Source organism: Carettochelys insculpta, chromosome 21 (assembly GCF_033958435.1).
Source record: "Carettochelys insculpta isolate YL-2023 chromosome 21, ASM3395843v1, whole genome shotgun sequence".
NCBI classification, from domain to species: Eukaryota; Metazoa; Chordata; order Testudines; family Carettochelyidae; genus Carettochelys; species Carettochelys insculpta.
In genome coordinates, this window is record NC_134157.1 from 10,183,718 (window position 1) to 10,206,504 (window position 22,787).

At 44.4% G+C, this 22,787-nt stretch overlaps 1 protein-coding gene across 2 annotated transcripts; it reads right to left on the minus strand.

Moving 5' to 3' along the window:
• Window positions 1-745: 745 nt before the first annotated feature.
• NELFB (negative elongation factor complex member B) lies at window positions 746-22,092 on the minus strand. Of its 2 annotated transcripts, XM_075015558.1 has the most exons (14): window positions 21,979-22,086; window positions 21,114-21,239; window positions 19,420-19,583; window positions 19,122-19,221; window positions 18,134-18,364; window positions 16,036-16,221; window positions 12,695-12,807; window positions 12,022-12,124; window positions 10,646-10,741; window positions 8,209-8,351; window positions 6,120-6,226; window positions 4,816-4,957; window positions 4,164-4,272; window positions 746-3,904 (listed from the first exon to the last, which is right to left on the minus strand). In XM_075015558.1, exons 1-14 carry the CDS (start codon window positions 22,078-22,080, stop codon window positions 3,767-3,769), a joined length of 1,860 nt encoding a protein of 619 aa, XP_074871659.1. In that variant the 5' UTR covers window positions 22,081-22,086; the 3' UTR covers window positions 746-3,766. The 2 variants fall into 2 exon arrangements, with proteins under 2 accessions (XP_074871659.1, XP_074871660.1); XM_075015559.1 differs by lacking the exon at window positions 21,114-21,239 and having other exon boundaries at window positions 749-3,904; window positions 21,979-22,092.
• Window positions 22,093-22,787: the final 695 nt, after the last annotated feature.

Here is a 22,787-nt window from a genome sequence, read left to right on the forward strand (position 1 = left end):
TGTGATCAGGTCTCTGTTGACAGAGTGACTTGCTCTTGAGATCCACTGGGTAGTTTGGCCGGGATCTGTTGACAAGTTTTGTCAGCAGTTACTTTCCAACAAACTTCTGTCAACAAATCCCTGTAATCTACCCCTAGCCCGTCGCATATAGTAGGCATTTTTGCCAGACAGAATTGACAAGTGCTTTAAGACAACATGATTAAGTAGGGAATTGTTTTCTCTCCTCTGTGCATGTTAATTAGTGTTTAAAAACCCAAACTCGGGGAGTTGCGTTGCTTGAGCAGCAGTTTTCATTATTATTTTTGACACAAAAAATTTCTTGTCTCCCGCTCCTTATCATCCAGACTGGATTTCAGTCTGACTGGATGGCAACTGCTTATACAGCAAACCTCAACAGGGCCCCATCTCACCGGCTCAAATCCAAAACCAAGCAGTACCCACAGAAAGGTTGATGGCTATCTGAAAGGAGGTAGAATTTGCTCTGATAAGGTAAAGCCAGAATCCTGACAGCTGCACCATCATGTATCAGTAAAGCAGCACCACTCTACTGGAAGGTTCCTAGATTCCAAGGTCAGAAGGGGACCATTGTGAGCAAGTCAGATTTCCTGCATAAGACAGGTCAGAAAACTGCCCCAACGTAGTTCCGGTTTGAACTAAGCTGCTCTTTTAGAAAAACAGACACTTTTGATTTAAGGCTGGACTGTGCTGGAGCATTCTCCCCCATCCCCAGACTTGGTACTTTGTTTCAATGATTAATGACGCTTAAAAAATGTCCTATTTCCCCTCTGAAATTTCTAACGTCCAGATCTTGGAAGTTATTTCTTTGCTGCTAGATTGCAGTGCCCATTGCTTAAACCGTTCCCCACATATGTACTTACAGACTGGTCATCACCTCTTGAACTTCTCTTTGCTAATGCTTTTGTTTTAATCCAAATGTGATCAAATGTAACACTTGGAAAAGTTTCCTGTTTGCTGCTGACAGGGACAAAGTTAGGCAGCACCCTATAACCAAAGAGCTCCCAGCAGATCAGAAGTGCCCCTAGGATGATGTGTCTGGTAATTCTGATTCCATATCTTCTTGTGTCCTGTCAGAGCAGCTCCATTTGCCTTCTTTGCCCCACAGGGAGCTGCGTGCATGAACCAGTTTGAATTTTGGCTGTATTGTGGAATGGAACTGAACATGTGAGTCAGACAGACATGAACTGTAAATCCAGTGCCTCTTTCACAATCTCATACAGCAATAATATTTTACTGGGCTCTAAATTTTACATGTTTTGGACCCAATACTGAGGTAGTTTAAATTACAACATTATTCTGATTGACACTGCTTGAGACTCTGGCTTTATTATAGAAGCAGAGATACTCATACTGCCCATAGTTAAGGTGGTCTAAAACTTTGTTGTACAACCCTCTTTTTTAGTATCTTTAATCCCTTTGCCAAACTCTAACCCATTCAGGCTGACATTTTTTGGTCTCTGGTGGGTGCCTCAGGCTCAAGAGTTTTTAGAAAGTTTCAGCTAGAATGGCTCATGAATAAGATTAGGGTAAAGTGTTTTTGCAAGTATTAAAAAAAAAAAAAAGTAGTTGTTTCATTGGGAAGTTTTGGCATCTCTGTGTTTTGAACAAGGACTTGAAATTTGGCAGGGGGTTACTGCCATGCTGTCAAGGATACAACTTTTGCTTTCCCCTTTGAAAACCTGTCCATATTTGGCCAATCTGTAAGCTTCAAAAGAAAAAAAAATTGTAATTCACACATGCTCAGTAAACACTTGTCAGTTTGGCAGTTAAATTTTCTGAGGATTCTGTCTGCACTGGAGAGAGAGAGAGAATATGAATAGAAGGCACTGGACTGGAACCCAGGAGAGCTGGGTCCTAGGCACAGGTCTATCACGGACCTCCTAGGCGACCTTAGCTAAATCACTTCAATGCTCTGCTCCTCAGATTTCCCCCATCTGTGAAATGGGGATGCTGCCAGTGACCTCCTTTAAAACCTATTGATGAAAAATGCTTGAGAACAACTAAGTGTTTTTATTATAGAGATGTTTTTATTATTGAGCCTGGGGCGCCAGGAAAACCCATTCTGACGTACTCACATTTCTCTTATGCCACCCCTCAAACATCTACAAGCTCACCTCACTGTCCTCCTTCAGCCTCTTCTTCTGCCATGATGTCTACAAAAAGACCTGACAGTGATTAGGAAGCTGCCATGCTATAGCTGCTACTCCCCATGCTAACCCGTTTCCTCATGCATCCATGTCTGTCTGGTATATCCCTCCATTGTCTCATGTCTTAGGTTGCAAGCTGCTCAGGGCAAGGACAGTCTCATCATGAGCCAAAGGTTTACCTGGTGACATACTGGCTCTGGCAAACCATCTCCAAGTAACTAACTACTACATGAAAGAGTGAGTTGACTTGGGTGGCCCATTGCTTCTCTACTGCTCTACTTCTGTGGTGGGCAGCCAGAGCCTCACAACCAATGGTGCAAGATGTGGCAACTGGCAGGCAGGCCAGTAAAGATCCTTAAGGGGCCCACAGTTGTCCATGGTCTGGATTGGACTAGAAGACATTTTGATGTCCCTTTCAGTCCTGTGATTGGTCCAGAGGGGGTATCAGGTGCTGACTGCTTTACAACAGGGAGCTGAATTATTGGTTGACAGCAATTCAGTGAAAACAGAGCAAGCCTGTTGAATGTCCTCAGTTTCCAGGTCCCAGTGATGGCCCTGGTAGATTCTGCCATGGCATCAGGGCAACATCATGTGGGGACAAAGAGGTGTGTGTGACTGTGCACAGGCTCTTCAGTGCAAAGAGAATCAACAAGCCTGAGCTACACAGATAGGTATAAATACTGGGGGGACATCTGAGGGGGACTGGCAATATAGCCTGTCTGTGACGGATTTCTGCGAAGCCCGCCTGGGACCAGACTATGTCGTCAGAAATCCTGAGGCTCCACAACAAGCATGCCTTTAAATATAAACTACTAAGCTTTTTGGCCTCTCTCTTCTCCTTCCTACCTGGGCTGCTGCCCAAGGTTTGGGATGGCTGCTTGAACTGGTTGTCATGAGACAAGCTAGGGCTCTAGTTGGTGAACAGCCAACTCTTGACATTAGAAGTAGGTGCCTAATGTGCCAGGTGCAATGCACGTTTGTCAGCCCCTATGTCTGAGAGTGGAGCCAAACCCAGAGAGGGAGCTGGAACTAGGCCCTTCTCTGGCGGCCCTGCTCCGTGGAGAGTGGCTGACAGGTGTGCACAGCACTGCTCATATAAGATTGCAAGGAAGCACCAATTCTGAGCAATGGATAAAATCTGAATCCTTGTTCCCTTTTGTTGAGGCTCATCTCTCAGCTTTAAAAACCCAAACAAGCAAGTGGAGGCAGAGAGAGAAACTGCTCAGAGTTCAAGGGTGCACTCCCTCTGCCCAATCGCACAGTCAGAGTTGTACTACTGTAAAAAAAAGTGTATGTCAAAAAATAAAAGCAGATACAAAGTTTAAAAAGCCACACAAGCTGAGTAGATCCACAAGAAGCCACCTAGCTATCCTCAAGCAATGTAGACCTATGCAATACCCTGCATACTGAGCCTTCTTGCCAACAAGAGACAGTACCCAAGGACAAACTGCAGTGTCTGACAGGGTCCTGCTTCCATAAAAGGTTCAGTGGCATAAGGTACGTTGCCACCACGGGAACCAGTGACACTTCACAATCCACTGAAAGTCTTTCACTCTCCAGGGAATGAAGGTTAGTTTTTCTCAGAGCCTTGCTCATGTGGGTCAGAGTGGGGTTGGGGTGGGCACAGTGGGCAGAGTCAGTTCCATTGATGGAGTCTCAGCCACCTGTGCTGGACTGGGTTTGCGAAGCTCCAGTTTCTCGCTGAGCTGGTTATAAAGCTCCTTCACAGCTTCACTGGTCTGTGGAATGAACATTGGAAAAAACAGAGTCACACTTCATTGTAGCTGTGACTAAATGAAACACTTAGTATTAGGATGACTCAGGAGTTTTCAACACAGAGGAGAGTGAAAAGAGGAGGTTACAGCGTAATTAAATCAAGATTTCTTATGCTTTTTGAAAGCTGCCGCCATCTAAACAGAACACAGACGCAGGTAAGCAACTTCAGGGAATGCAGTTGCCTTCATCAGCAATTACTTTTCCTTTTCTGAAACTTCTTACCTGCTTGGTAGGTTCCAAAGCCTTCTGGAGTGACTCTAATTTTGTAGGTGCCACTTTGTGATGAAGGTGAAGTAGCAATCTCAGTACGTGTCTATGCACATTCTCTTTTCTGTATAAAAGCAATTGTAAAGTGGTGGAATCAATATACATTTACAACGCAACCACACTTCAGAGAGAAAGTTACGTCAGAGCAGCATCTGGGCATCCCAACAGCAGGAGCTTGGTTTTCAATCATCAAAAATACTGAAACTGTAAGGGAATTCCTTCATGCCACTGGATTGGATACTTCCAGGAAATTAACACAATCATTTAGAAATAGTAACAGGTTCTCTAGGTGCATTTACAAATTAGGGAGCTGATGGTAAAGCTAACTTTTAAAACATACTTGTTGTGTTGTAAGGAGGACAGTGGCCCACTGCACCTCTGAATAATAATGTAGGGTTTCTGTAATCATCAACATAATGTGTTTTCTGTAATTTTATTGAAAAAATCTAAACATTGGGAAACAAAAAGCACCACAACACCTAATGTCGCTTTTCCAGCGTGAGCTAAGTGAAGAGTCTGCCGACAGGCAAAACAATAGCTCAGAGAGGCATGAACTGTCCCATTCATGTTGTAAATGTTGTGCTTTCTGAAGAAGGCTGTCAGTTACCTTGAGCAGGCTGTGAGGAAGAAGCCATCAAACAGACTGGTACAAAAGTCCTCCAGCGCAAATTCATCAGCCAGCAATGTAAGGTTACCGGTGAGCAGGTGCAAGAAAATGTCACTGAAGGCGAGGTCGCTGAAGGTCTCAACTGTACAACACGAAGAACATGACTAGCAGGCTGGCAAGCATATGCCTGAAAGCTTTACCATATTAGTAGATGAGCCTGCTGAAAACGTTATGTGAGCTTTGCTGACTGACCACTGCAGGCAGCTCACTACCTAAATTCCCTCTAACCTGTAGGGCTATATACACAGCAGCCTATTAAGTGCCATGCATGCGTCAGGGAACCCAGGCCTGGCAGACTTGCCATGTCCAGGGGAAAGGAAGTTAGCCTGGTTCCTGACCTGCTGCTGCCAGGGGACAGGTGCTTCTTCTCTTCCCCGCCCAACACCCCAATCTATTCCAGTCCCCAACCAGCCATGCCCAGGGAACAGGTGCCTCTCCCAACTCCTGCAGCTCTTCTCCCAGCTCAGGTGCTGCTGCAGGCAGAGAGTTCCATCTTCCCATTGTAGCCTGCGCCCCAAACACCTCATCCCCAGCCCCACCCCAGAGTCTGCACACCCAGTCAGAACCCTCATGTACCCCAACCCTCTACCCCAGCCCCGCTCCCTCTCCCATAATCCTAAACCTTTGGCCCCACCTCACGAATTTGTTATGTACATCAGTATGGAAATGGTGTGCCACACATCACCTTAAATAGTGGTAAACATAAAATTAATTCTGTACACATGTGGGGAAAAATGAGTGGGAACACTGCTCACTACTCCACCCAGATATAAAGGGAGGTGGGGAAAAAACCCAAGATGTTGGGCTGAGCAGTCAGTGAGGGAGAACTCTGGGAGCAGCTAAGCCTCGGCTGGCTTCTGGGTCATTTCCTTGCGAGCTCCTTTTGTATATAAGATGCAAAGTTCTGATCCACTGCAACTTCTGGGGGTTGTTTAGAGCAGGATGATACCTGCTCAGAAAAACACTTATCTTCCACACAGTTCCGACCACTCCCAGCTACTCGCATTGCTGGTACAGTGTCTTTCATCTGAGAAATTACAAACACCCAAGGAACCTCACTAAACTTCTGGCCAGCAGGAAAACGTCACCATTGAACAGGTAGGTAAACTTACTGGACTTACACAGGCTCACACAGTGAATGACTAGCAGAACAGAAACTAGAAACCAAGAGTTGTCAACACAAACCACACAACGCCATGCACGTGACAAGTGGGTACAAAACAGAAGAGGAAAACAAGACTCACCTAGTGCTGGAAGGAGCCTGAGAAAGGCATTCTTGTTCCTCTGTTTAGTGATGTGAAGTATGTAGTATAGGCCAACCTCACAGGCTATTCTGTGCTCCTGGAGGAATCTGTTAGGGCACAAACAAAGCTTCTGAATAGAACAAGAACCCAGTTATTGAAGAGGACTTAGAAAAGACCAGACCACAACCTGGAACTCATGTAGCGTAGGAGGCAGGGAAATGTCTCAATATCTAATCCCATCGCATGTGAAGTGGAAGCTAAGAGCAAGTGTTCAGATCTTGGAGAGCTGTCTGCTGCCATCATCCAAGGAAATAATTATTCACCAGATACTTTTTCTGTCCAGTAATCATCTCTAACTGAGCAGTCAAGAAGGAAAAAAAGGAACGTTCAGGACCAAGCTAAACACAACAGAAAATTCTGATTCTGCTCCAATAAGCGTACGGTCTGAGCACATGCTCTGAAAAGAGATTCCCAAGAGAAGGTTCTTTTTCAACCTCCAAGCCTTTAGGATTTTAAAGCAGAACTGAAGTCCTCACATCACACAAGATCTCTTACGTCTACAGGTTAAGCCATAGACCTTGCATGACTGGAGAGTTCCCTGGCTGGCAGGAGGGGCTAGACACACCAGCAGCAGAAGCCTAACACAGGGCAGCCACAGCTGGTTTGGCAGCAAAGGCAGGAGGCCAGCAGCAGCCATGGAGTCCAGGCCAGGAGAAGCAGCAGGGAGCAGTGGCCTGGGTTGGTAAGCTGGCAGCCCAGGCTCATGGCAGCTCATCACAGGGGCCTGGCAGGAAGCTGTTTCCTGTGGAAGCCTCCACCAGGGCTGCATGCAAGGTCTCTGCTTTGGAGAGGTGGCTTACAGCAGCTCATTCCTAGGGCCAGGCAGGAAACCGCCCAGGAACAGGGGCTGAGGCTAAGGCAGAATTGACCACCCTGGTCCAGCAAAATCCATCATCCAGGACCACTTAGGTCTCGGGGGTGTCGGACAAGGGAGTTGTACTTCCAGATGCATGTCTGAAGGTACTCATTCTCTTGCTAATGATTACTGTTTGCTTTACCGCAGCATGAATTGAAATGTCAGATCAAGAAACATTAACGTGAGGGTTCACCTCCATGGGCCTGGCCTATATAAAAATCAACAGTCAGAAATATTGTGCCACACACATTGCGTCAGTGTTTTCAAACAGAGGAGACGGTGAGAAGCGGAGGAGAGAATGAAACGGGCTCTGCCTCCTTGAAAATGGGGCCAAAGCAATTGGATGTGGCTAGCTTAAGAAGTTTTGATGACCAGTCACTCACATTCCCTAAGTACGCTACTGCTGAGCAGCAGCCCTGTTTGTCAGTTAAAGAACCATTTTCTTTCCAACTCCCATTCCACAGGCCATCCCCAGCTGGAGTGGTTGCGCAATCCAGACCAGGACTCCAGGCAGGCGAGGGCGGGAGGCCTGTGTGCTACTGGCCTGCAAGCCCCATCCCTTCTTGGGCAATTGCTTTTACCCCGAATCTGGAGAAAAATGCCACAGTATTTGAGCTCTCCAGCTGGAACCTTCTGAACTGGACAGCACCCTCCCTGGCTGCAAAGCAGCGCTGCCTCTCTCCTACTTCCGCCAGAGACCCCTTTGGTTCTCTCCAGTGACCTATTCAAGACCTGTAGTTTTACTTCTGTCATTTTATGCACCCGTTCCATTGAGAGAGCTAGGTGAATGGAATTGAAGCCTTGAATTAGTGTTAATTTTTTTCTCTTAATCGTGCCAGTATGCACATAATGGACTTCCTCTATGCTATAGCTTAGCTAAGACTACAGCTGCACTAGAAATTATCTTCCTATACCTTACATCATTCATGGGTATGAATAACCCACATGTCTGAGTACCTAAGTTACACCAACCTATGGGCTATGCTGGCAAGACAACTTCCCCCACTGACACAGAGGTCGGAGTTACTGAGTTGATAGGAGAGTCCTCTCCCATTGGCTAAGAAGTATTTTACCAGAAGTACTGCAGCTACTTCACTGCAAATCATGTAGTGCAGACCCAGCCTAATGTTCTGCTTTGTAACAGGATCTAATGCATGTAGGTTGATGTCATACTTGGTGAAAGCTTCAGGAATGGTGCTGGGGTAGGGAATCGGTCCTTTCTCTTCTGATGGCAGTTTCTGATCTACGTTGAAAGTGTAGTCATCCACCACAAAAGACATCAGCATTGGCAAGAACTTGGTGATCAACTCATGTTCCTTGGGGGGGAGAAAACATTGCAATAGGAAACAAACATTCAGTATTTATGTAATTCTTCATCCAAGAAACTCAAAGGCTGTTTCTATACATGCCACTTTCCTCTGAAAGTGGCATGCTAATGAACAGCCCAAAATATGCTAATGAGGTGCAGATGCAAATTCCCAATGCCTCATTAGCATAAGGTCATGTGATTTGGAGTCCGGAAGACATCCCCTCCGGAGGGGAGGGGGAGGGAGAGTGGTGGTCTTCCAGAAGGAAGTCCTCCTTCTGGAGGCCCCTTCTTCCCAAAAATTTTTGGAAGACCCCCCCCCTCCCCCCGGGGCCACGCTTCCACACGGTGTCTTCTGGAATGTCTTCTGGACTCCAAATCACATGACCTTATGCTAAAGAGGTGCAGGGAATTTGCATCTGCACCTCTTTAGCATATTTCAGGCTGTTCATTAGCATGCCACTTTCGGAGGAAAATGGCACGTGTAAAAATAGCCAACGTGTTTAAGTAACCAGGCAATATTCCCATCACACAGCTAGAAAACCCCATTTTCCTATGGCCACACAGCAAACCAATGGTATACAGGAACATAAAACATGGTATGCAGACAAGTTCCTTCTCTAACCACTGACTGCTATTTTCAACTATGTCTATAAAGGTGAGATTTTTTTTTTAAATACTTTGCACAATTTGCCCTGCGCAAATTGCATGAATCATTTCAAAATACCTTATTTCAAACAGTACCGAATTTCAGAATAAGGGGCTATTCTGAAAGTTTCATTTATCCTCACATGACAAGGGTACTGGAACCAGCAATAGCATGCCCAAAATAGCAGCACTATTTTGGGTGCTGTGAAGAGCCGAGGCGTTGCTATTTTTGTATCCTGAAACTGCACCTGCCATGTAGACGTAGCCTTCATCTCCTCCAGTAGAATATAAGCACTTAATTAAAAAACTATCTTTCAATTTGTAAACAAAAATAGTATTGCATAAACTTTTTGATCTAGATGATCAGGTAATTTTATTTGCAGATCCTGTATAGACACCTTATTGTATATTGCTTCAAGTGCTGCAAACAGAAGGTCTTGGTTAGGACAGAGGAGTATGCAAATGAGTACAAATCATTTTGTCAAATCCCTGAACCACTGTGAACTTTTGCACTCTGAGTAATGCACCCATGTGGAGTGCCAGGGGAAGTTCACAGTCATTTCCTCTCCTCCCACAGCAGTGGAAAATTATTTATTCTGTATCAAATTGAAACAATGGGAAGCAGCAGTGCTGGAACCACAAAGTTAATTAAAAATGAAGCAGATTGTAGAGCTTTCTCCCTACAGAACCAGTAAGTGAAGAAAGAACCTTTCAACAAAGGTAAGCCACTGCTCTGTTGAGGGCAATCACTCAGCACCTGACTATTAATGCAAAAGTACTTTGGGTGCTGGAACAATTTGGATAACGGGAGGTGCTGAGAGCCACTGAACCAGGCTATAACCCCTGTATATGATGTAAACCATTTCAAGACAGGTGGTGCAGGAGCACCCTTAATTTCAGCACCTATGCAAACACCTATAGAAACTGTACACTTGCAGTCGGCTAGCAGTTTATATATGCAGCGCCTTAATCAACCACCTGGGGAAGTACTGTACCACTGTGCAGCACAGAAGAGAAACAGATGGAATTTCTGAGATTCTGCTTACACTCCCTCATACCACCCTAGTATTGCGGTTCCCCTCTCTTCTACAGATAGTGGAATACAACTTCTTCCAAAGCTACCACACCCATACAGAGTGTAGGTCAGAGGGAATGTGATAGGAGGATAATTTGAGGAATCCAAAATACACTTTCCAGAATGTGATATCCCTGCAGCAATCCTATCACAACATTATGGAAGCAGATGTCATAGTCCGTGAATGACAATGCAATGAGCTATTAGAGTTCAGGGCTAGCCCCTTCAATATTATTTTCACATTCATTCTGATCCAGTCTCACCATTTGGGTGGAGATCCCATGGGTAACGAGCCATTGGTGCTGAATTTGATAGGGGAAGATTTCAGATTTGAAGAAGTTACAGCCTAGATATTCAAGACTACAAAAAGAAAGTGGGCAGGCACAGTTTACCAGAGCACCCACTTGTGTACACTCTCACCCTACTGGTGCATGCAAGTGCAAGATCCCATCTGTACAAACAGGATGTTTAGCCATTTTCCACGGGCTTATTGGAGGCATTTGAAAAAGCTGCCACCAAGGATTTTTTAGAAGAGAGAAAGATGAGGAAATCAAGGAGGAAATACTCTTCAAGAAGCTTACCATTTTAGGCTCTCTGAAGACTTGGCTGTCAATCATGTCCCAGGCTCCCTGTCCTAGCGACAGCATCCTAAGCAGCAGCAAGAGGTCTGGGCTCTCCTGGAAATTCAAATTAAAGTTATGTTCTTCCTCAATTCCCTACATGTTGGAGATTGATTTGGAGGTAGTTTATATTCAATGGATTCTTGGATTCAGAAGCATTATCGAGAGACATTAGCTCATAGAAGAGGGCTAGGGGCTATCAATTTCTATGATTTAAATAATGAATACCTCAGAGGAACCTCAAACAGCTGTAAATGGTACAGACCATACCTCAGTGTAACCTTTTATAGTGTGTTTCGAGACATTCGGGCAATCTGCTCATGTGATTGGCTAGACACCTTTTAAAACAATTCAACATAATAAAGTACAATATTTGTAAGTAAATATCCAGCATCAAGTATGAAAATGATAATGGCCCTACAGCTATATAGTACCACGCAGCTTAAAATGATAAAGAAAATATTTGACAAAGAAACAAAGCAGCTCAAGGGATGAAACACAGGAAGTGTTTCTATAGGTCCTTTTATTGTTCCCTATCACAGTGTCTGGAGTCCTGAGCCACTGGGGTCAAAATGTCACATTCTTGTTGCCAAGACTTTGAGTACCCAGTTCATACCAGAGAAACTGAGGATCCAACCAGCAGATTGAATTCTATGTCCTTTCGAAGGCTGAACCTTGGTCACATGCCAACCAATGTTCCTGATGTAATTCTGCCCCTCCACCCTCTAAGGACAGTTGGCAGCCAAATGCAGCATTAGAGAGAGCAGTGCCTCCTAAAATTTTATTAGGTGCACAATCATCTTCTTGGTGTGGCTGATGTACATGTAGAGAAACAACTAATTTTACATTTGGATAGTTAATAAAGTGCACAATAAACATAACGGTCTTCCCAGTTACACCATTTAACAGGAATTTTCTTTATTATATCCCCCTAAACTCACTTCACTGTAAAGCCAGACACTAAAATAAATTTACCATAGGCAACAGAGGAAGTAACTGTAGCAGGAATTTAAGTAAGCAGAAAGCAGTTTCCTGCAATTATGTGTAAGTAGAAGAGTGTGTATCTAATAAAGAGACAAGTTAAGAGGGTACTGTTCTTAAGAAAATCATATTTGTCTGAAAATTTACCTACCATAACTACAGGTAATACCTAAAATTACTACAACTGAAAGAAATTAGACAAAATGTATGTTTTTTCTCTTTTTCAGTTTACTTGTGCATTTGATAGTACACAGTCTCATTGTTTCTCCTGTAAAGTTTCTTCTGTGCTGAAAAAAGGAGTTTCATTATAACCAGGTCAGGGTTCATTTGTAATCTGTACAGGTTTCTCGACTCACCCTGGGTAAGGTGTCTTGCCCAATCAGCTCTTGCAAATGACGTATGGTACTCAGAGCTAAGGTGTTAATGGCAAAGGGATCACACAAGATCATTGATAAATCCCTAAAGGGAAACAGAACCAGAAATGCATTTTATACATATACTAAACAAACCCCACACTCCAACATCACACCCAGCCATATCTGCTTCTCAAGTAAGTATTTGCACTGGAACAAAAACTCTGATCCTGACCATGTTTCGTTGCTCAACCTGTCAAATCTGAGGTACTATATATAGCCTCAATATTCACTTAAAGAACAGTGCCAAGTTAAAAACTTATCAGGGAAGGAAGGCAGGCAGCAAAAATTTGATAAAATCTTATTATATCAACTTGAATATAATTCTGTCTTAGATCAGTAATTAAATGCTTAAAATGTGCCCTGAGTCCTGCCTGGTTAAAAACAAATCTCTTTGACTTTTATTATACAGGATACTGACTGGAGTTACTGTTTGGATAGAATACTGAGAATGATCTGTAATCTTGCTGAAAGGGCTAACAAGGATAGTGTCCGTATTGACTGTGTTTGTTACTAGACACTTGTGGGGAATTAACAACTGAAGTAACTCTCGTCCATTTTGGATAATGGGAACATTCCTATCAATGCTGCAGTTTCATGAGCCTGAACAACTCACCCCAATACTTGTTCTTGTCCTTTCTTCACTCCATCCAGAAATCCTTGTAGTTCCCGTGCCCTTTTGTTATCCACAAACTTCTCCCGAATGCAGGCATCTAGGCACCAAGTGAACTGCAAAGAAAGGAAACTTTAACACATCCACGGCAACTCCTTTTAACAAGCATTACAATATCTGACTCACCTCAAGGTTTCAGTGTAAAATTGTTTGCTTGATATTTAATACACTTGCATAAGCCTTTCCTCCATCACCAAAAGTTGCACAGGAGGACATTAGATACAATATACATAAGCTTTAAGACTACTGCTGACTTTTCAAGGCTTCAGAAGACCTAGTGACAAAACAGGTCATCAGTTGGTGAGTCTTTTGCATATAGCTCTTAGTATTATATTTGAAGCTCTCCATCACTGAAACCCAACATGGGTCCATGTAGCAGCATATGAAGAGGGAAGACAAAATTTCCAATCCATACAAACAGTATTAACCTCTGACCAGCAGTATCTGCTGCTTGCACAGTCCTGACAGGAAGTTCCAGAGGGAGTCTGACACGAGGAGCAGAGGAAGGGAATCTTGAGAGTTGATCAAGTCCACTCCCCCGCCCGCATGGTAGGACCAAGCACCATCTAGAGTCTCTAGATCATCCCTAACGGAGGTCTATCTGACCTGCTCTTAAATATCTCCAGTGATGGAGATTCTACAATCTCCCTAGGCAATCTATTCCAGTGTTTAACTTCCCTGGCAGTTTTCCCTAACCTCCCCTGCTTCTTGTCCTATCCTCAGGGGCCAAGGAGAACAATTTCTCTCTCTTCTCCTTGTAACTCACTTTTAAGTACTTGTGAACCACCATCATGTCCCTTCTCAGTCTTATCTTTTCTAAAGTGAAAAAGCCCAATTATTTCAGTCTTCCTTCATAGCTCATGTTCTCTAGACCTTTAATCATTCTTGTTGCTCCTCTCTGCACCTTCTCCAATTTCTCCGCATCTTTCTTGAAATGTGGTATCCAGAACTTGACACAATACTCCACCTGAGGCCTAATCAGCGCAGAGTAGAGCAGAAGAATGACTTTTTATGTTTTGCTCACAACATTCCTATCAATGCATCCCTGAATCATGTTTGCATTTTAGCAACAGCATCACACTGTTGACAAATATCTGGCTTGTGGTCCACTACAACCCCTAGATCCCTTTCTGCAGTGCTCCTTCCTAGACAGTTGCTTCCCATTCTGAATGTGTGAAACTGATTGTTCCTTCTTAAGTGGAGTAATTTACATTTGTTCTTATTAAACTTCTTCCAATTTTCCTTAGACCTTTTATCCAGTTTGTCCAGACTGTTATGAATTATGACGCTATCCTCCAAAGCATATCCAAGAGGCATTCAAAACACCCAGGACTGCTCCATGAACCTGTTGTATAGCAGTGTGGGAGCACGAGCACCTGGTGGCCGGGCCTCACTCACAAGGCAGAATGACCATACACTCCATCTTGGAACGCTATCATACAACGGCGGGAAGGTCTGAAGCCAGGCCAGGAGAAAAATCAGAAAGTTGACAAGTAGTTGGAGAGCCCCTAAAGAGAACATCTTGGCTGTGCAACATCAGAGGGTCCTGGGGGGCGGGGTTCAGAAAATGACCAAGGACAGAGGAAATCTTGTAACATGTTCTGACAGGCCGGGAGGATAGAAAGCCCAAATTAGGTAACAAATGCTTTAATTGGCCAGATATTGAACCCCCAAGTAAGAAACAGTATAAAAGGTGATTTAGCAGGGACAAGGGTATGGGCTCCTGGACACGAGGCAGAGGCTAGCAACTTCCAGTCCAGACAGCAGACCCCAGCCTGATCACCCGGACGTCACCACCACAAAAGGCCCAACCAAGCCGTATCTCTAACTTGAAGGGTCGCTGTAACGTAGTTGTTGGTGAGATGTGGGAGCACTGGATATTATTGGTAAGTCACATGTAATTATATATAGCTATACGTAACCTAGTGTTTAGCCTATGCCAAATAAATATATATATAGGTTAAGTAATTTTAGTTACGAATAAATGAATCAATCACTATTGGTAAATACCACTAGCTGGACTAGCTGGGGCTGTATAGAGAATTATTGGGACTTAGAACAGCCACAGGGCATTGTGGTGTTCACAATCGGAGTGTTATTGTTCCTGGTACTCATAATACTGTGGAAACCTAGGTTTTAAAGTATATACACTGAATCACATATTGCTGCTACACTATATAAGGCTGCTATAAAGGTGGGGAGGTCGGTCCCGGGCCACCTGACTCCCCCCACTGTATCAAACCCCACGCACACCCACGGGACCCAGAGTAGGTCAGCACATCGTCAAGCAGGTTCACTTGGAGTTTTTCCTTCCTCTCAACAAGCATTCCATAAAAATTTATCAGGTAGCATATACCACATAAGATGTGAGTACATCTCATTTATGCACCATCAATATGGAATTACACAAACATTGCAGCACTTGCTAACCGAGGGGGCAGCTTTACCCAGTGGTAAGATATTGGACTGGAAGTTAGATGTTCCAAACTTTACTCCTGGCTTTGTTGGTGACTTACTTCAACATTTCAACTAGCTACAACCACAAACACATCAGTTTACCTATCTGTATTAAAATCACATTTCTCACACAGGTGTGAGTGTTAACTTCATGTTTGTGAGGTGCTTAGAGGCAGCTGTACAGAAGGTACTAAAATATTTCTCACAATTGCTATCTTTTCTCTAGAAACAATTTGTACATAATATAACTAGGACATAAGTTTAGAGAATAGTATGCAACTGCATTTACAGAAGATGTGTGACAACTTGCATTGCAAATTGCAACCTACCACTAAACATGACAGAAAAGCTTCCTACATTTTAATAATTTTATGATTTTATATTTCAAGATCCACAGCACTTCACAAACTAGTGAAATGCAACCACTTCTAGGCAAAGAGCATCAGTTTGTACACTGTCCTATGCGCAATAGGGAGTGGAAAGAAATGGGCAAGAACACTGGGGCAAACCAGTGGCACAAACTTTGTTTTTTGGTAGCATCCATGTAGGTCAGACAGCAAGCTATTTTTAAGACTTCATACCAAGCACTACGAACAGCATGGTGAACAATTTATCTACTATGTGAAGACAAAGGACTTAGTGAATGCTGCTGGAAATTGAACTTGTAATTCCAGGAAACATAGGAATTTGAGACTTGAGGTTTGAATCCAGAGATGTCTCCATATGTAGACTGTGGTTATTAACCTTCAATGCAGCAGGTACAAATGAGAACTGCTCAGTCTGAAAATCCCAAAGTACTACTTACGCCTGGTCAACCTATTCATTACCTTGTGACAGGGGTCAACAGTACAGATCTCACTGATGTCTAGGTCATGCAGCGACATCAGGAGCTCTGCCCGTAGTGTGCAGTAATGAACATTCCTGGTTCGAAGAAACAACGTTCTTAGAAACTGTAGCACCATGTCATATAACTTCACATTCTTCCCAATCATCTGGGTCAGCTTCTGAACCACCTAAAGCCCAAATGGAAACACACCCTTAGTACCGAAACATATTCCACGTGAGAGCTTTCTAACTATTTTATTATTTACCCCTTTGGTTGCAGAGTGCCTGAACCAAAGCATACAGCTTTTAAGGAACATTTCACTCCAGAATTTTTCTTCATTTTCAACTCCACTCTTCTGTTCCCTTTGCTAAACAATATAACCTATAACAATATACCAGTAAAAATTGCTTTTGTTGAAAATGTGATCTCAGGGTTTTCTACTATCATCTACCACTATAGTTTCAGAGCACCCACCACATAAAACCAAAAGTAGTGGGGAAGTCCCCCAAGGGGACCTCAAGTCTCTGGCATTTCTCAATTTTCAGGTTAAAAACAGTGCTTGGAGCACAGATTTTGGATTTTAAAATCATCTTACTCAAGTGTGTATGGTGAGAGTGTCTAAAAGTCTCACTGCAACAGACGCTATATAATTACAGAGGAAAGCACAATCCTTGCTCTGAATAATTTACAATCTAATTTAAGACAAATTAATGAGTGTATATACACAACAGGAGGAAAGAGTGGCTGTGCAAGAGTAACATTAATAAGATCACATTGCTCTATAGACAAGATGTTGATGCTTGGATCTCAATTTTTTTGTTGAACTATTACAAGTTCATTTCCTGTAAAAACAAAATAAAGTGTAAAAACTTGGAGCCCTGATTTAACCAGGAAAGCCATTAATATTCTATAGCGATGGACATGGTATTAAATCCCAACTTATAGACAGAAACAGGAAAAAAATACTATTGGTTAAACATTTATTTAACAATTTAAGTATTACTTTTTAAAATCTGCTTAAACAAAAGATTTACCTATTACTTTGTCACAAGGTGCTATTCTAATACAAATATAAAAGCAAGCTTTATGTTTCACTATTTGATTAAGATTTGTTTAATGAAGATAAAATCAACATTAAATAACTAGCTACAATATTTGCTACCACCTGGAAAAAGCTGTAATCATAGAATCATAGAACACTAGGACCGGAAGGGGCCTCGAGAGGCCATCGAGTCCAGTCCCCTGCCCCGACGGCAGGACCGACCACTATCTACACCATCCCTGATAGACATCTATCTAATCTGTTCTTAAATATCTCCAGCGAGGGAGATTCCACAACCTCCCTTGGCAACTTATTCCAGTACTTGACCACCCTGACAGTTAGGAACTTTTTCCTAATGTCCAACCTAAACTTCCCTTGCTGCAGCTTAAGTCCATTGCCTCTTGTTCTCTCCTCAGAGGCCAAGAAGAACAAGTTTTCTCCCTCCTCCTTATGACACCCTTTAAGATATCTGAAAACCGCTATCATGTCCCCCCTCAATCTTCTTTTTTCCAAGCTAAACAAGCCCAATTCTTTCAGCCTTTCTTCATTAGTCATGTTCTCCAGACCTTTTATCATTCTAGTTGCTCTTCTCTGGACCTTCTCTAATTTCTCCACATCTTTCTTGAATTGGGGTGCCCAGAACTGGACACAATATTCCAGCTGAGGCCTAACCAGCGCAGAGTAGAGCGGTAGAATGATTTCTCGTGTCTTGTTCACAACACACCTGCTAATGCATCCCAGAATCATGTTTGCTTTTTTTGCAACAGCATCACACTGTTGACTCATATTTAACTTGTGATCTACTAGAACCCCTAGATCCCTTTCTGCTGTACTGCTTCCTAGACAGTCTTTTCCCATTCTGTATGTGTGAAACAGATTATTCCTTCCTAAGTGCAGCACCTTACATTTATCTTTATTAAACTTCATCCTTATCAAACTTAATGTCAGTTGGCACTCAATTATCTGGTGATGCTGGCAGGATAGGAACCTAATATGCTCCCTTTTCAAGACAGAGATTAGAGAATTCCATTCCAAACTTCATTGCAAGAGCTCTTACCTCTCCCTGACGTCTTGTTTTCGGAGAGGGACTAAAGAAGTTGTGCAAGACAGAGAGGTCACTACTAAACAGAGTGTTTTCTTTCTCCAGGATATACTGTTTCAGCAATGGGGACACCTCATCACCAAAAAGAGCTTGGTTATCCTGCCAGATCTGGCGTTTCACCTCCACAGCACATGCTTTGTATAAATCCTTATCCGCCATCACTAACTTCAATTTCTTTTCAGGGACCTATGGAAAAACAAGTGCAGAGTCAGTAGAGATTAGTTATGGATTCACCTGTCTCACTGTTAAAATTGACTAGAGGGCAGATCTAAATGACAGCCTTGAACTGGCCAGTAACTTCTACAACCAGTGCAATTAGAACCCAAGGCAAGAACAGAGACCCTTCTTTCATGATCCTGTTTCTTTAACACAGCCTTGCTTTTAAACTATTTAACTTCTTAAATAAAGAATTACATTTTTAGTTTGAAAACAAACATCTTCCCCTATTAAATAAGAGAACAGCATTCTACAATCATAGTTCAAAACTCTACAACATACAATAGCAGTAGGACAAGTTTTGAAGCTATTACATTAAAGATACTGTAGTGCCTTATACATGCCCTTTTCCAGAAACAGACCTTTTAAAAATCTAGCTTAAATTACATATCTTAAATTTTAACTAGTTCATCCTTAAAATGTCCCAATTGCCATTTAAATCAGTTATGGAAAAGGTTCCTGCCACTGGGAAGGATAAGGGAAGACAGGTGCATTTCAAAAATAGAAAAACAAAACAAAAACACCCTTCTCTCTCTAATTAGAGGGTGCTTTATGAAATAGTTTTTGAACTACATTAAATCAACTGATATACGAATCAAACAAAAGCATAAGCCAAATTCTCTACCAATGAATGACAGATAACTGAAGAGTTTGCAAATGTGTCCTACAGCTGATCTAAGAGCAGAAAGTGAAAAGGGATGTAATCAGGCAATGCAAAAGATTCTACCTTGGGAAGGTGTTTCATGACACACATCACCACAGGCTGTATAGATGGCATCTTGACCAAGGAAAAGCTTTTCTCCAGCAGGTCCTCCAGCTTTTTGTATCTGGAAACATGTAAACAAGAAAAGTTGCAAGGCAAAGTTTTCAAAATTCCTGAGTGACTTAAGGTCCTAAGTCACTTTTGAAAATGGGGCTTAAGCACCTCACTTGCTTAAGTTTTTTGAAAACTTTACCTGCCATGATTCATTTTACAATTATTTTCTAATGATGATTAATATGCAGCAGCAAGATCAGTAACATACCTTTCCTCAACTTTTCCTTCTGAGGCAATGGTGGAAACTCTCTCTAGCAATTTCTCTCTCAGCTCATCAAATACAGACTGATGAAATTCCAGCCTAGGAGTACCATGTAGGTCCAAGAATGGCAAAGCAGACTGCAGAGAGGGCAGAAGGACTCCATTTTCTGTCTAACAAAACAACCACCATACACCAGATCATAAGTTTCGAATTATATGCAAATTCCTTGCTATCAATAAACAAGAGAATACTAAAATGACTTACGCTAAGAAAAAAGTAAGAACTCAGCTAAATTTAAATGGTCATTATTAAGTAACACACAATGTAACATTTTAAAAAAAATTCTTAGTTCTATTACTAGCACCACTGTAACAGTATTAATGCCAAAAGAACTTTAAAAATCCAGTGCCTTGCATGCTGTTAGAGGTTTCAGGGAAAAAACAACCAACCAACCAGTCCAGCGGCACCTTAAAGACTAACAATTATATTATGGCATAAACTTTTGTGAGTTACAGCATGTGATGAAGTGAGATGCAACTCACAAAAGCTTACGCCATAATAAAATTGTTAGTTTTTAAGGTGCTACTGGACTCCTTGTTTTTGTTAAAATCTAGTTCAGCTTTCATCATTGGTGCCAATAGTTTACTTTTTGCTCAACAGGGGCAATGGAAAAAAGACTACAGTAAACTCTTTCATATTCAGCAGCCCTGGGAGTGAGAGGTTGCTGGACATTCAAATATTCTGGATAATAGAGAGGTATACCTAGCAATGCATAACACTAAAGAAAAAAAAGAATTAGCTATTAACAAACGAAATGGATGCAGAGTACTTTATCAACAACAGTAGCACTGTAAACTTATACTGTATTTGCTGTACATATTTGTATTTACTGTACTTATGGAAAAGGTAACTACAATTTGCTTACAGTTAAAATGCCAGTTATTTCAGAGCTCTGGATGACAGAATGCCACATATGAAAGTATTTACTGTAGTAAGTTTCCTTTTCTAATTCTCATGCATTAGTGCAGGGATGTGCAAAGCGGGGGTGGGTGGGCACGCAGCAAAGTCCTGCTACCTGCAGCTGCAATTTCATTAACTGGGGACAAATCTGGCTCTGCAGTATGGAGTCCAAGGCAGGGGAAGGTGGTACCCCAGCCATTCTCACTCACAATGGGACACTCCCCCTGTGCACCTGGGGACACATGCACCAGGCCACCTTCCTCCAGCCCAGCACCCAACCCCCCTCCTGCTTTATGTGCCAACAAAGCCTGGCATGCAGCCCACCCCTGCAAGTCCTCCAGCTGTCTTTACACTGCCATTTGCTGGACAGTGGGACCACCTCCTCCCCTGCACCTCCGGATGCACCAGAACTGCTCCTGGCCCTGCTCATGCTGCTGCTACTATTCTAAGGCACATCTCACAATGGCACGGAGCCGGGTGGGGGAAGGGTGCGGGCATGGGCACAATGGGGAGGGAAGAAGCCCCTTTAATCTGGCTCCCCAGCATTCGGCTTGTGTGTTTGGGAGACTTTTAAAAACTCACCCTCGACTAATGTTCCCTCTAATATTTTCCATCCCGTCTCCCTCCCCTCCCACGGCCTCCGCCACCAAGTAAATGAAGTGAGTCACTTCCAGGGCCATCTGAGGGGCCCTGCTAATTGCAGGGATGAAAACATGGCCCACTCTAAAAAGTTTGCTCACCCCTGTGTCAGTGCAACGCTGGAGTGTAGATGCTCTAACACAACAGAATCTTGGCCCATGCTTCTGACACTTAGATACAGGCAGGAAACAATACATATGACAATCTGAGGCAGAACAGTTAAGTTCCTGACAAAGAAACAGGAAACATAACATGCAAGAAGAGTCCAGATCAGAAGCAACTAGAGAGAGTTTCAGAAATTTAAGACCTGCAGCCATCAGGAACCACCTGCCCACAATGTATGTCATGGCACCTGGAACCCTTTTTACTGGGTGGCTATCAGCAGATAGATGTGTTTGGGAGAAGAGGGGACGGATTTCTGTAAAAGGTGGGGATGGTTCAACACGTGTAAACACCAGAGTCGAGGGTCCCAGACGCAACAGAAATAAATGCTCAATTCCAGCAGCAGCAGCTTCAGCATGTTTCCCCCCACCCCCGCAAGGCGAATGTGAGCGCATCACGGCGGGAGGGTCTCGCTGACGATCCCAAACATCTCTCAAGTTCCCTGTGCCGAGCCAAGAAGTTGAGGCAGGTCTGCCCTGCACCGTAATCCGGGGGAGCCGAGCTCCTGGACTCGGTGGCTCTTGGCCTGGGTTAGAGCCTCCGCACCGGCTTATAACCCTGGGTCTCAGGCTCTCGGCGGACTTGGCCGCCGGCTGCGCCTAGAGCGGGAGTCGCAGCGGGACGCGAGACCTGCTCCCCCGCCCCGCAAAGGCCCTGGACCTCGACTCTGTTCTGACCCGGCTGTGGACGGAACGCAGCTCGGTGCGCGGCCCAGGTGGACCGCAGGGACCACTGGGATGGGAGGCGGCCAGCCCCACCCCCGGGCCCAGCTCCGGCCCGGCCCGGCCCGGCCCCGCTTCGCACCTGGAACTGCTCGATGGCCTTGAGCGGCTCGGTGCAGTTGGTCAGCGTCTCCTTCAGGTCCTCCCCGTTGGCCACCCCCAGCTCCTGCAGCCCGGCGAACATGGCGGCCGGCCGCGTCTGCCGCCGGCCCCGACCCCCCGGAAACTGCTCCTCGGCGCGCAGGTTCCAGGCTGAGGAGGAGGGGACGCGTCCGCCCCCCGCGCGGCGCAGAAGGGCTGCGGGCGGCAGAGCACCACCCCGGTCTCGTGGCTCCGCCGCGGAGCCTCCGGGTGCTGCCTCCTGCTCCCCTATACGTTCCACCCGGGTGCTACCAGCTCCCCTATGGAGCCCCGATAGAAGCTGGAATGGGCGCGTAGCCTGGTCCCCTACAGAAGCTCTGCCTGGGAGCGGGGGTCTCCCGCCTCTCTTCATCCGGGGCCACGCGGCAATTGGTTCCATGTTGCAGGGGCCGAACGCGAAATACCTCCGAGCCCGACATACCCCCGCCCCAAGCTTTACCACCCCCCCAGGTTTAACCTCCCCCCCGCAGCCCCTAGGCCTCACCCCCCCGCAGCCCCAAACTGCCACCCCGCCCCCAGGTTTAACCTCCCCGCGGCCCCAAACTGCCACCCTGTCCCCAAGATTAACCCCCCGCAGCCCCAAACTGCTGCCCCCGCCCCCCAGGACTAACCCCCCCACAGCCCCAAACCGCCTTCCCCCAGCCCAAGCTAAACCTCCTGCAGCCCCAAACCACTGTCCCCCACCCCAGGCTTAAACCACCTCCTCTGTGCCCTCAAACTGCTGCTCCCCCAGTCCCAAACTGCAGCCCC